This window comes from Poecilia mexicana, unplaced genomic scaffold (assembly GCF_051168715.1).
Source record: "Poecilia mexicana isolate PSO_F unplaced genomic scaffold, ASM5116871v1 scaffold_2, whole genome shotgun sequence".
Classification (NCBI taxonomy): domain Eukaryota; kingdom Metazoa; phylum Chordata; class Actinopteri; order Cyprinodontiformes; family Poeciliidae; genus Poecilia; species Poecilia mexicana.
In genome coordinates, this window is record NW_028263371.1 from 3,514,536 (window position 1) to 3,529,041 (window position 14,506).

The 14,506-nt window shown below is 38.2% G+C and overlaps 1 protein-coding gene across 1 annotated transcript; it reads right to left on the reverse strand.

Moving 5' to 3' along the window:
- Nucleotides 1-459: 459 nt before the first annotated feature.
- On the reverse strand, nucleotides 460-13,792 carry man2b1 (mannosidase, alpha, class 2B, member 1). The gene is made up of 23 exons (XM_014996330.2): nucleotides 13,651-13,792; nucleotides 13,289-13,391; nucleotides 11,027-11,200; nucleotides 10,754-10,947; nucleotides 10,329-10,461; nucleotides 10,088-10,233; nucleotides 9,082-9,281; nucleotides 8,872-8,992; nucleotides 8,671-8,749; nucleotides 7,572-7,681; nucleotides 7,342-7,449; nucleotides 7,022-7,138; nucleotides 6,739-6,921; nucleotides 6,541-6,638; nucleotides 6,312-6,432; nucleotides 5,249-5,367; nucleotides 5,020-5,121; nucleotides 4,846-4,933; nucleotides 4,671-4,751; nucleotides 3,864-4,088; nucleotides 3,613-3,762; nucleotides 3,354-3,456; nucleotides 460-2,023 (listed from the first exon to the last, which is right to left on the reverse strand). The coding sequence occupies exons 1-23, from the start codon at nucleotides 13,759-13,761 to the stop codon at nucleotides 1,920-1,922; spliced, it is 2,970 nt and encodes a 989-aa protein (XP_014851816.2). The 5' UTR covers nucleotides 13,762-13,792; the 3' UTR covers nucleotides 460-1,919.
- Nucleotides 13,793-14,506: the final 714 nt, after the last annotated feature.

Sequence of the window (14,506 nt, forward strand, 5' to 3'; positions counted from 1 at the left end):
TTAAGGTTAGCCTCATTTCCTTCCTTTCCCCCCCCCATACAATCATCTAAAATGTTTCATGAATTCTCAAAACTTAGAAATCTGTCAAGGTTTGGCAAGGTGCCAAAATTTTAGTTTCTTAAAATTTTTGACTTCTTAAAAGAATTGAAGCTTGAGAAGTTTAAATTTGCTTTTTTTTTTTCCTCAATTTTTTAAAGTTTTTGTCTTCTCAAACTTAATTTTTGTCAAACTTTTTTCTAAAAAATTTAGTTTCTCAAAAGTTGAAAATTTAAAATTTTGGAAACCTAGGAAACTTCCAGATTTTCAACTTTTGAAAATGGTCTCGGTTTCATGTCAAAAAATTTGACAAAAAATCAAACAAACAAACTTGGAAGCTTTCTTTGAAAAGTCAGATTTGATTAAAAAAAAAACTGAAATTTTCTAGAAAAACTTGTCTTTTGGAGCAAGAATGACAACAGATGCAAATGACCAGAATTTTATTATGAGATGCTTGCTGAGCTGTAAAAACATGCATGTACATACATGAGTAAAACTAAATATTGCACGTTGGTCAGTAAAATTTGGCACCAGTTGCTAACAAAGACAGTCAATTGTTTCTACAGACATGGAAATAATCCTGTATATACATCTTCAAATTGTTTATAAATGTGCAGATGGTTCAAAAATTTCACAGTGCAGACAAAATGAAGATTTTTATCCACTTATGGATAATTCCTGAAAAAAAAGTATAACTTCCATATGAACCTAGAGAATAAGTAATTTAAAAAAATAGATATTTGCTTGAATCTATGTATAGATTGTCCTTTTACCCAATATTCATCACGGCTCCAGTTTTAGTTCAAACCATTAATGGATTTGGTATTTGAGCCACTGATGGAACCTACAGATGATCACAATGTTTTGCCCTCTAAACTCATATCTGCAGCTTAAACTAACAAAGCGCCCGTTTCAATATTTGCAAAAAAAAAAAGTAAAAAGTGGGTTTTAAACAGTCTGTTCATAGTGCAGCATAATACAGTGAAGACAAAAAAGCACTTTGCAGCAGAAGTTAACTACAGCAATAGTCACTGTTCCAAGTTGGAAAGATTCAACGGTCTTAAAAGGTTCATTTTATTTGTAATAAAAGTAAGAGGCATCATGTGTGAGTATCAGTTATGATCAGCATCATTCATAGAGAAAAGAAGGACATCATTCCTGCTTGCGGATTCAACGTGTTCAAACAAACATCATTGCCTCCTGTTTAAAGCCATCTGGTTGTAATGTTTCGCTGCTACCACAAGGGGGCGGTAACAGGAACAGCATTGTATTGGAGGATTATTAAAGGTGGATTAAAAAAAGTACTGTGAAGACAATTTGGTAATACTAAGTGAATGTAATCTGAAAAACCCTTTAGTGGGAATTATATAAAATATTGTTTATATTCTAAAAATATGATGAGAAGTACTGTGGGCTGTTCAGCAGTTTTAGTTATAATAAATTGTTTCAGGTTTATTCATGTGTGGCTCCAGCTGTATGTTACAGCCAATCAGACCTTCTGCCTGGAAACTTTAGGTCCAAACCTAAAGCTTGTCATTCAACCTGACTGACTGGTCTAACTTTTAAAATGACTGCAATTATTTGACATTCTAACTTTTTTTTTTTGCTTTATTTCAGCTCCTGCAGAGTTGTCTTTAAATCAGCTGAAATTTGGGTGATTGCTTTTCTGAAAAGAAAACGGTTACAGCAGCGCCTGAAGATGTCTTCAGCTAAAACTTAAAAATTGTGTGATTTAACACCTGTCAATAGTGGAAACCGTAAAAAGACAGGCACAAATGAAAATTATTTTCCAATCCCTTTTACTGCAGATTTAAGAGATATTTGAGGAATCTTCAGTTCGGAACAGAGGGACATTTGTCCACCATTTTGATGGACATGATTGGTTATTTAAATGTGACCCTGAGTAAAAATGTTCTGATCTCCATGGGCCTCAGGGTGATCTCCCACACAGATGGATCCTCAAACGTCTTCAGCAGAGGTTTCTCTTCTGCCAAGAAAAAAAATTTAATTATTAGAGCGTGCAGCTAAAATATGTAAGAGATGTAATTCAGCCTACTTTACACCTTATTAGCATCAAACAAGCAGCCTGTAGTAAAACGGTCCCTCCCCAAGCGGAGAACGCCACATAAATAAACGAGTCTTTATTGAACCACCCTGCTGTGAAACACCAAGACAAATTTATGGCTCATTATATTCCAGTTTAATTAGAGCCTGGGGGCGTTGTTCTGATTGTAATGAGGCAGCGATTACCGCCGCTGCAGAGCGACAGGCACTTCCTGTTCATCCTCTGTTCAGTTTGCTCTGAGCTCCACAATACCAAATCGGCAGCGGCCAGGCAGACGATGTGAACCCCCCAAACATTTGGGTGAGTAGGAGCCGTCAGCTGATCTCTGGTAAATGTTTCTAAATGAAACTAAGACTTACAAACACATTATTATCCCAAAAAGATGGATATTACTTCTACATATAATCAGCAACTAAAAGCATAAAACTAAAATATGAACATATGGACTGCTGCTTAATCTAATTTTTATTGATATAATAATTATCTGAATTTTTTTTGTTTTATAAGATATTCAAGTGCCGGTCATTTATTAAAAACTTGAAATAATTACATTTAATTATGTTCCTCAATTAGATGCATTGATTTTATCTTTTTAAATAATGATTTAATAGATCGTGTTATTGTGTTGAAGCAAACCAAGTTAAACTGTCAACTTCAGCCCATCAAACTAAGTGGGCGGGACTAGAGCAGCTTACAAAGACGTCTGATTGGCTGCTTCAAACGGCACATCAAATTTACCACTGAGGTCAACGTCTCTGCTAGAAAGTGCAGAAATAACTTCAAGAACAATAAAGTTGTTGTAATTTATTTAATACAATCTGAGTGAGTAACTCTGGCTCTAATGTGTTGCTGTCTGAAGTCTGTGGCAGCTTCCTAACACTCAACCACTTAGAGACATTTCAGATAAAACTACAGTCTGGAGCCACTCAAAGAGTCTGTATTAAATGAATATATCCAAATTGCTTCCACACTTCCAGTGAAATATTAACCTCAGCAAAGGAACATGAAATAATTATATTGAGTTTATCACACAAAAATCTATACGCTTAAGTGAGGAATGTATGATTATTCTATATTTATGAAATAATTTTGTATTTCTAGTTTTAAGAAATGAATGACAGATTTAAATAATTATTTCATAAATTAGTATTCATTTACTACAATTTGGCATTCTTCACCTTCTATAATGTAAACTTGAGATGTTATGTACTACCTCACCAGCTAATTTGACACCTGTTAGAATGTCATGTACCTTTTTCAGGAGACCAATCATAACGCTTCATCTCATCTTTCCACTGATTGGCTGAAAGGTTCAGCTCAGAAACACCCAGAACATCAAGAGTGGAAAACAGCTTCTGCACACACAAAAAATAAATAAATAAAAGGACAGAAAATCATTTAAAAGGCATGTTTAAGTACATTTAATTCACTATTTTTAAACTTAAAAGATGTTTGAAAGAGAATTGGTGAAATATTTCTCTAAGGAGTGTCATGAGTTCATAATGTCCGACCTGAAGGTTGACTGTGACGGGTTGGGAGCTGACTTTGCTCTCCCAGCTCTGGAACTGATGCTCCAGCCTGAGCAGGACGGACTCCTGGTCCCACTGACTCAGTGTCAGGAGGTGGACAGCAGGGGGCAGTGATGCTTGAAGACCTGAAAACTAAAAAAAAAAAAAAAAATCCAATTTGCCTCAATTCTGCTCTAAAACCCCATTTCGTAGTTGTTATTAATCTGTCAGAGGTGCGGTGTGTTAAACCGTACCTCCAGTCGTGTGTTCGGGTTCAGGTCTCCATCGGTGAACGACAGCAGCGGTTGTGATACCACTTGCTGCGCCAGGGGGCGGTGTGTGTCTGCGGCGGTGGCAGGCGGCTCCAGGGAGAGGAGGAGGCGACCGCGGACCACCAGGCCGTCGGGGAAGAGCTCTGACCACTCATTGAGGGCTTCACCGACGCCGCGGTAGTCGTCATGCAGCAGCCGGCGGTGGAGCTGCAGAGGAAGGTTTGTGGTCTCATTAAACATGTAGCATTAGTGTTAGCCAAACAAAGCAGGGATGATAAGGAACCTGATTCCAGATAATGGAAGTTATGACTGTAAAAACATAAAAACACAAAACTCACATTCACTGCTAATTTATTTTTTTTTAGCAATTTTTATGCAATTAATTTAAATGACAACGCAACATACTGTCATGCTAGACTGTGGAAATGCTCAGTCTGCGCCGTTGAAGATTTCCTCACATCAGCATTCTGAATGCTTAAGATGGCTTCCACAACAAGGCAGTCAGACTAATTTTCTGATTTAGCTAAGGTAATAACTACATGACTAATTGAGGCATTTTAGACCCTCAACCGCCGTTATCAGTTGAAGAAAAAGAAAAAAAACTGACAATTACCATAGAATTTTTTTTTATTTAATACAATGTGTTGTAGTTAGCCCCCTGTACATTTTACAATTATTTCCTGTTTTAATGTTTGGACCCAAGAAAGGAGTGGAACAGCATTTTTTGAAACCTCAGTATTGGTGCTTACTGCTTGTTTTAAGCAGATATAAAGTGTAAATATGCCGTACCATGATCTCCAGAGAGCCGTTGTATATGCTCGCTCCTCCCTGTGAGCGATCTGTCACCACTGTGAGTTGGTCAGTGTCATCCTGAATACAAACATACAGTAAAATGTTTGTAGAATTGCAGGAAATAAAAAAAACATTAAGAAAGTGATGAGCAAAAGAAAAAAATAATTAAGACCTTTATAAAGGCGCGAGAGTTGATGGGGTAATAATTTCCAGCAATGGGTTCTGTTTTCTTGAGCTGCCATGTGGGACGGAAGTCTTTCCTGTTGGAAACCAATCCAAAATACTCATCTAATGTTTTCTATCATTTGTTTTTTTATACATTATATCTAAAAAAACATTTTCTTACTTTCTCTGAAGAACTTCTCTGCCGTTTGAGTCGGTGTAGAAAAGCTCTGCGGTTTTAATGCTGGTGTCCAGCCGAGTGATCACCTCCTTCCCCTGCTCATCACTAACCGATGAACAGATTTAAACATAAAATCAAACATTCACAGACCACATTAAAAACAACGTGTCTAAAACATTCACATACTACAGCTACCGATTATTTTCCCAACTCATAAATATTTGGCTCTCACCTGACCGGCACCGGTCCGACCGTCCACTCCAGCTCCACAGCTTTGCTGTCGGCGTAGAGTCGGACCACCTGAGACACCCAGGGAGCGAACCACTGCCGCACCTCCTGCACCACCGAGTTCTGTTCACACAACGTTACAGAATTATTAGAAAACATTTTTTTTTTTTAGAATCTATTTTATAATTCAACAAAGTGTCCTAAAATCTAGGGTGCAGGCATTTGTCGTATCGTTTATCATTTATCGTGATAAATTTAGCACTGCTATCCGATTCTGATTTAATGTCGTCATGATAAACTCCAATTAACGGTGTTTAAAAATCCCTAAAACTCTCTGTATTGTCAAGATTTTTAGCTCTACCATTTTTCTACACTATTTGTTCAGCAACAATAATCATTTCTTCAGATAAATACATTTGAAAATATGACTAAATGTAGTTATTCTGTGCAGGTTTTCCACTTCCTTATGCTGTGTTTCTGCAGGTTTCACAAACTCAAATTTAAAGGGTTTTAAAGACATTTTAAAGAATATTATGAATGAAATATAAAACCTGTAGAAATGTACAAAATAAAGTCATAAACGCATGGAGAACCATCAGGGGAGAAATGGTAGATTCTGTTATTCAACTCAGAAAACTGGAATAAAAGACATTATATGAAAATTTTATGAAAATATTTTTGGTCATTTGTAATTTCATTTGTGTAAAAAAAAAAAAAAAAAAAAAAAAGATTAAAATCAGATCTGGTATGAAAAACAGTTTGTATTTTTAAGCCTAAGTCAGCTAACTAGCTAGCTAGTCGTGTTAGCAGCTTCTGTCTGCGCACAACTGAAGCTTTTACCTAATAGAAAAGTCCAATGACGAAAAAAAAAATACATAGAATATACAACAATGACAAAATTTAAGACCTGTGATTACCACATTTAAGACCAATTTACATTTTGTTTGTGAATTTAAGACATTTTAAGGCACATGGATGCGCGGACACCTTGAAATCAATCGTGTCGAGGTTAGAAGCCTGTGAGTTTAAATACATAAACATGAGGTTAAAAGTAAATGTAGCTCTACCTGAAAGATCTCCACTCTGGCCTTACTGCTGACCATGACAGGTGTGGAGGAGTTGGGTCTGAAGATGTAGGCCCCAGAGGTCTGCAGACTCTCGACGTTGTTGCCATTGCTGGCATTGTACCTAAAACGCCCAAACACACACGTTTTTTTTTTTTTTTATCATTTGAAAACAGGAGGCAAAAACCTGAATTTAAACACATTTTGTTTTTGTTTTGGAAGAAAGACCAACCAGTAGAAGTTTTGTGAAAGCTTTATGGTCTGTTTGGTTTCCAGGTTGCTGAGACCGGACAAAAGGCCAGTGTCGGGGTCAAAGGTGACTTGAAGGAACTGAAGCACATCGTATAAGAAACAGTAACTAGTCAGTTTTGATTTCATCATGCTCATTTCTAAGCGTGATGGACTCAGATTCATCTTTCTGAATATGCACCTTGTTTTGGATGCTGGTGGGCGCCTGGTGCCTAGGTGAGGACGATGGCGGCCCGTCCTGCAGCAGGGACACAGAGTAGCTGCTGTAACCCAGAGGAGGAGCTCGGACCTGGAACACCAGCTCGTTCTTGGCGAAGCCGCGGCTCCTCCTCACTTCCTGTGTGGCTCTGGACACAGGAAGCACCTTCAAAAAGGAAATAAAAACACACAAAGAAGAAGTCATAGGGTGGCAGACTTTGAGGTTTTCTTCTAACGAAGGGTTTGGAAGCAAAAGACTGACAAACCTGACAGTCCACAGGTTTTCCTTGAGCGTCAGTGACGGCATAGGCTGTCCCGTTGACCGGCAGCCTGACGGGCCAGGTGACGGACCGACCCAGAGGGTTGTACACACTGAGTGAGAACTGGACCAGAGTGGCAAAACACAAACACACTGAGCTTCTAATAACAGAATCAATGCAGCTTCACGCAGTTAAAATCTTATATTACAAGATGATAGTTCAGATTATATGGACCGGGGTTTTTAAGAACAATTATTACTGTTAAGAAACGGTTATTACTAGATCCAGGTTTACAATGAATCATATGAGTGTGTGTGTGTGTTCACCTTGCTGCTGGACTCCGTTAGAGGACACACACTGACGTTGAGGTAATCACAGTAGATTCTCTCAGCAGAGGAGCCAGTGAGGGAAGCCAAACTGTTGCTGACCAAAACCTGGACAAGATCAGTTAGTGAAAAAAAAACAAAAAACAAAGAATGCATGTTTTATTCAGCATAAAGTGATAAGAGTGATAAGAGAGACCAAAGCTGGTGAAACATGATCATCTCTCATGTACCTGGCAGTGCTGCCAGCCTTTGGCTAGCCTCTTGGCGTAGTCGTCAGCAACATGTTGCTTCTCTGTTCCTGACACTGCGTCATGGTGCTGAGCCACAGCCATCGCTTTCCCTGCAAACAAGTACACAGATTTCATAAAAATTTATGCTGAAATACAAAAAAATAAGTATGTATACAGCTAATATTTTATGTATTTTAGCATCTCTAGATGCACCACCACCAGTAGAAGGTGCAGATAGATGGTTGTGAATAGTTTTATGTCAAAGTTTGGCAAAACACTATATTCTCTAAAGCACACCAATCATCCTGTTTATTAATGATGGTAAAAAAAAAAAACACAACTCTAAAACTACATGTAGAGCATCAGGTGCTAAAAGTGATGGAAGAACTTGTCATAAGCCGCTCACAATAATCAATAAATCAATTAATCACATGATAAATTAAAACAAGTTCAATAATTTCCATTTGCATGATTTTCTCTCTTTCTACCAAATTCTTAATGACAGAAGTCTTCATTCAGTCTGGTGTTTTGGTCTCAACCAGCTCCTTCTGTTGAAGGACAATTTGGTTTACAAACCTTCATCCTTCATTTTATTCGTCATTTCTGTTGTTTTGCTTATTTATTTTGGATATTTAAAATGTCTTGCTGTTTCAGTGTTAAATGATTAGAAATTAAAAATATATTGATTGTTGAGATCAATAAAACTTTTATTGAACTATCTAATACCACGCACACCTACTCATGTATAGGTCTAGCTATTAATCGTACTGTAATCTGCATTACTAGAAGAATTTTTCTTTAGTGGAAAGGGCACCAAAGCCAGCTCCAGCCCAGGGGCCCACATGCTTATAAATCCGGCCCTGTCAGGGACGTTTTTATTGTTCTTCAGCAAATAGAATACAAGCAGCTTTTAGAAATTTGCTCAACTTTCCACCACTTGTCATTGTTTTGACAGTACAGTGTAGTTCTGGAAAGCCTGTAGAGCCAACAATACAGAAACTGGAAACTTTCTGTAAACAGGGGATATTCAATAAAAAGGTTTGAACGCAAGAACCTTCCACCAATAAACTGGACAAAAAAAAGAAAAAAAAAAACTCACTCAAAGTCTCACTGTCTCCCTGTCCAAACAGCCCCTTCCTGGAAACTGGACCTCCCAGAACCTCCAGCTGGTTACAAGACTGTCAAATAAGAAAAAAATAGGGAAATAAAGAAAAATACACCCAACTATAAAATCTGAAAAAGTGACAAACAAAAAAAAAACAAAACACAAAAAACAGAGAAGTAAGTGAGCCGTAGTTGCCTGCAGGTTGCTGTTGCTGATCCTCTCGTAGCGTTTCAGCGCCGGCCGGCTTGTGAAGTATCCTGTCCAGAAGCTATGAGCGCTGTCCGCGTAGGGAAAGAAATCGTCCGTCTTCAGAGGCCTTGATGAAGAAGAGAAATGCGGATGATATAATCATTCATATGAACTGAATGTCAGGCTTCAAGTCTGAGCTCCAGTAGTGGGCTGCACCAGGTGAGGTTAGCTTTGTGAAGCTCCTGCAGGTAGCAGGACGGAGTGGAATAGAGGACGTTGACGTTGCTGCCGTTGCCCTGCTGGTCGTTGACGTAGCGGATCAGCTTGTCCAGGTTCTTGTACCACAGGTTGGCGTTCTCGTACTGGAAGTCTGAGCCCATGGTCATAATGATGTGGTTGGTCTTGTACACCAACGCCTGAGAGGGGAAAACAAAACAGAAAAAAAGAATGATTCGTGCAAACAGGAACAACGGTAGAGAAAATACAGCAATTCTGTTGGCAATATTAAAGAGTCATAAATATGAAAGAATCATAATTTTTTAGCTTTTTGGTTTTTTAAAATCAACAGTTAAAGGTTTTGCTCATTTTGAACAACAGTTGCTGGAAAGTTGTCCTTAAACGTTTTTCACTGTAATTATGAGCCTAGTAACTTTGGCAAATAATATCATAGAAATGCGAAACGTTTGTTTGGTACTGAACGCTTCCATGCACACAAGAATGGGTTTGTCATTAGGCTAGAAAAAAACCTGCATGTTTGTATATAAAGAAAATCAGGTTATTCTCCTTTTGGAAAGGGTTGATGTTTTCCGAGCTAGGGTAGAAAAATAAAAGTATAAAGACTTTAGTTATAACATTTCAACATAAAAAAAAAACAAACAAAAAAAAACACATTTTTTGTACGTTTTCCCCAAAACTTCATGAGCACTTTTTTATGGTTCTGATGCTAAAAATTGTTTCTAAAAACCCCTCCAAAAAGCTGTGATTTCTCTGGTTTTATTTATTTTTTCTATCTTTTCCCACACCTCTCAGAAAGAGAAAGAATATGCCAGAGGTTTACTTATTAATGTCTTCAAAACAAGAATCCGTTATCTCAAACCTGATTTTACATATATTGCATTTATAAAACTAGCTTAGTGTCTGCTTAACAGATAAAGCAAAATTAATAAAAAATTTTATCCAGCTGTAAAATTCAACCGTTGAGGAGAAACCCGTCTCAACAGACCTGAGTCTTGGCAGCGCGAAGGAAGCGCTGGACAACATCATCAACGTTATAATCTTCAAGGTCGGGGTCGTCTCTGATTGGGTCGTCAGTGCACAGCTGGTCCCAGCAGAACCCCTCTGGAGGGCTGTACCCGTTGGGAAGGATTCCTGAACGTAGAAGAAAAAAAAAAAAAAGACATTCTGCTGCAGGAGCGTTCTCAGGTTATGAAGCATGACGGAGGAGTTTTGTCTTTGTTTTTTACCGGTGAAGAGGTCGGCTATGGGTGGTGTGAGGCTGTCTGAGGCTCTCCACAGGAGCTCCTGCTCCTTCGCATTCATCCTGCGAGCCCGGTCCTGGTAGTCCAGGCGACCGAAGAAGAAGCCGTCGTATCCCATCTGGAAGACAAATGCATCAGTGCTTCGACTGAATCTCGCAGTAAAAGCCGTTTTTACCTGCACCATGTTTGGATCTTAAAGTGCGTGACCCCATCTCCACCTGAGCAGTGAGGCGTTTCTCCAAAAAGAATAAAAATAAACAAACTAAAACCAAACCAAAGGAGTGTGGAACATAAAAGATGGAGAGTAAGCTCCAGCATGGAGTGTGATTAATATTAAAGGCATTTATTCACCAAATATGGACTAAAGCTTCATTCTGTAACTTTTATGTGTTCTGCTAAGCTAAAGCTACCTGTGCAAAAAGAGAGGCGTGTTCGCGGGCGTGGCCAAACGGGTCAATGTGCCAGGCAACCCGGGGTCGACCACAGATCCCAAAGGTCTCGTTCAGAAACCTCAGGCCGATGGTCATCTGGTCGATGACGGCGCTGTAGTGCGTCGTGGCCTCGTCGCTCATACACCAGCCACCATTTACAAACTCCAGCCGACCTGGAGGAGCAAGAGTTGGGTCAGGGTGAGTTTACACACTCCCACCGTTGATGCGAGCACACAGCATCGGGCGGTGTACCTTGGTTTACCAGCTGCTTGACCGTCTGCTGCATGCTGGAGCTCTGCTGCTTCCACCAGCGGTAGAAGAAGCCCGTCTCCACGTAGATGAACCGCCTGTCTGGGTTCTTCAGCAGCTGATCCACCACAGAGTCCAGGATGTACTGAACGCCGGCATGTTGGATGTTGTTACGATCTTCACATAAACGAGAAAATAGCAAAAGTCAGATTGTTCAGTACCCTGAAGGTCGTGACCCAGAGGAGAACTTCAGCACCGAGAGCAGACATATTGATTTATGCTGAGAAACGACAGCTTAGCAAGTTTAGTTGATGATTACTTGTTATTGATCACAGAAATCTTTTGGAGCTGTTCTGACAAAACTGTTATTCAAGAGTTTTACTTAAATGTTTAGAGACAACTTATTCACTAAAGATTTAATATAATTTCTAATAAAAATCAAAGGATCCAAGCAATACACTAAGGAAAGACGAAGAGATCTGAACCGGACACAAAAGTGATGGGACATGTGATCTGGTTATACGCCTGTCATAAAACTATATAAAAAATTTTTTTTCTTTTTTTTGCCTAGTAAAAATGTGTTGACAAAAAAACACAGGAGAGAATAGTCCAAACACATCAAAACAGATGCATTATGTGTGAAAATATAAGTGAGATTCATATTAAGATATACAACCGACTTCAGGTTTTACTTGTAATTTACAAATTTAGCCAAATTTGGCCATTACAATTTGTGTAATGGCCAAATTGGTCATTACACACACAAAAAAAAGTCAATGTGTATTTTATCAGGTGCAATCTGATAAACGTTACAAAAAAATAAATAAATAAATTAAAAATCTGTTGCGCTTCCATGTCCAAGTTTAAAAATGTAAAACGATGTTTTTCAGCAGTACACAGTATAGTTACGGAGGACCAAAACTGACATAATAAGAAATAAAAGCATAAATATACATTTAGTGTTTTCTTGTCCTTACACATGAGTTTCCATCAAGAAATGTATACATGTTCTTTTTCATTTCCCCTAAACATGTGTTTTTGCCAAAAAAAAAGTACATATTTTGTTTTGTCTTTTCCTTATACAAGCCCTCCTTTTGTCATTGCCTCCTCTCCTTTTTCTGCTTCTCCTTTTTGGGCTTCTCCCTTTTCTGCTTGCCCTTTTATTGCTTCTCCCTTTTCTGCTTATCTGTGTGCATCTTTATGTTAATGAGGAGAGCTGCCTTCTATATCCAGCTCCTCTACTACTGCCCTATAGAGCTTTGTAACCAACGTCACTGCATCAGACATTGTGGGGCATTTATGTTCACTTAGGGACTGTCAACAATTTTCCGAACCAAACACTCCTGTCAAACAAATGTTAATAAATGCCTTTCCTTGTGACCAACTGATACAAAAAAGTGGTAATCCATGCTTTTACATGAGACGCACTTCCCTCCATTAAAATGTCAAGTCATATTCAATATTTTAAATAACTTTAATGTTAAATAATATAATGTTTTCTTCAATAGTTTCCATGTTGTGTGCCACACTGACTAGAAATCATTACGTAATAGTTGTACTAAACTGTATATATGAGGCACATGCATTTTTATTCCATTTTAACTACATTTTTATTTTTGTTACCTATTTTTTTTTTTGTTTAAATTTAGTATTTCTCTTCAATAGCTTCTAGGTCATGTGACATATCAAGTCAAAATCAGTGTGAAACTGTTCTACCAGTCTGTACAGATGAGTACAACCATGAGTACAAGAACTACACACTGATTTCGTGAGACGTAAACGCCCCACAACGTAGAGGAGCTGGACATAGAAGGGAGCTTTCCTCATTAACATAGAGATGCACATGGAGAAGCAGGAAAAGGTCAAGCAGAAAAAGGAGAGGAGGCAATGACAAAAAGAGGACTTGTATAAGGAAAAGACAAAATAAAATATTTACTTTTCTTGACAAAAATGAATGTTTAGGGGAAATGAAAAAGAAAATATATACATTTATTGATGGAAACTCATGTATAAGGACAAGGAAAAACTAAATATATATTTCTGCTTTTATTTCTTATGTCAGTTTTGGTCCTCCATAATAGTTAAATTAGTAAGAGCTAATTTAAAAAGAAGGGAAAAATTAAGAGCACAAAACTAATTTCACATCTTTAATTATTGTGGCCTAATGAAATGGTCATTGTTTTTATGTCTTTAAACATTTAGGGTCAATAAATAAAAGAGTATTTTTGAAAGTTAAGGTTGTTTGGGTTTTGGTTCGGGACTGACCTCCATAGAAGTACTGGTCCACGGTCTTTAGCCAGCCCACGTCGTCGTGTGTGTGAGGAACCAGGTGGACATTCAGCATGGTGGGCTTGGTGGCATGACATGACTGGACACACAGACACACTTCATCAACCCAAATGGCGTTCCACAACCGGAAGTATCAGCGCACCGGTTGTGCTGCCAAAGGCGAATAAACCCTATTTTAAAATGACGATAAAAACTATCATCTGTTTTTCTGAGACAGCTCAGAAAATAAGGATCAGTGAAAGTGAAAGAAAAAGCTTCAGACCCTTTAGCTCGCAGGTTAACAAAAAAACAAACAAACCCTCAGACTGTAAAAGCGTACAAAAACCGTAATAACGAACCTGGTATCCGCAGGTGGTGGCGTCTCTTTTCTCCTGGCCGACAGGAAAACTTAAAACCCCGCTGAAGAGCAACAGCAAACCAGCCACAAAGAAGTGGCAGCTGGCCGCCATGTTGAAAACTACCACAACATCATATGACTTATGTTTATATGAGCTTTGGTCACGTGGCTGAATTCCACATGGGAAGTGCTGTGGGCAGATTTAACCCTCAGTGCAGACTGTCAGGCAGAACATACACTTCTACGTCAGAAATAAAACCTGTCTTTGAGTTTCATTTTAAAAATTATTTATTAAAATAAATTTTAAAGTAGGTTGTGAGGTGAAAAACAACACATGCTGTCATTTTATTTCGTCTACTCTCCTTTGCAAAAATGTAACTATTGGTGGTTTTGGATCTTCTGCAACAAACACCATTTGATTACATTTTGTGGCGATTTATTGGAAGCCGTTCGTGCCATGATCCAATCAGAGTACGCCTTCGATTAAAAAAAAAAAAAAAAAAAAAACTCAAACAGTACCAGCAAATCAAACTACTGCAGCAAATGGCAGAAATTACAAAACAAAACAGCAGGATTATAAAGCATAGTATGCATTTCAAGTAATATTGTTATATTTCTTGAACTATGTGATGGTTCAAAAACTATTAAAGTCAGAATTATTTTTTTGTTTTTTTCTGCAGTGGTCCTAATCTTCTTTAGCACAATTTAATTGAAAACAAGTCAACTGCAATATTTTGGATAACTTTGTTACTGCAGCTGTTCGAGCAAGCACTATTAAATGTATAACTAACCACTATGTCACATGCTTTGTTGCTCTTACTCTTCCTTAGTGCTTGAGTAAGCATTTTGGCAGGCGT

Excerpts from the sequence above, each read along its gene's own strand:
- man2b1 (XM_014996330.2), bottom strand. The coding sequence starts at position 13,761 with ATGGCGGCCAGCTGCCACTTCTTTGTGGCTGGTTTGCTGTTGCTCTTC. Across the intron at positions 7,450-7,571 it reads AAGGCTGGCAGCACTGCCAG|GTTTTGGTCAGCAACAGTTT; the intron begins GTACATGAGAGA and ends GATCTTGTCCAG. Across the intron at positions 6,433-6,540 it reads CTTTCACAAAACTTCTACTG|GTACAATGCCAGCAATGGCA; the intron begins GTTGGTCTTTCT and ends TGGGCGTTTTAG.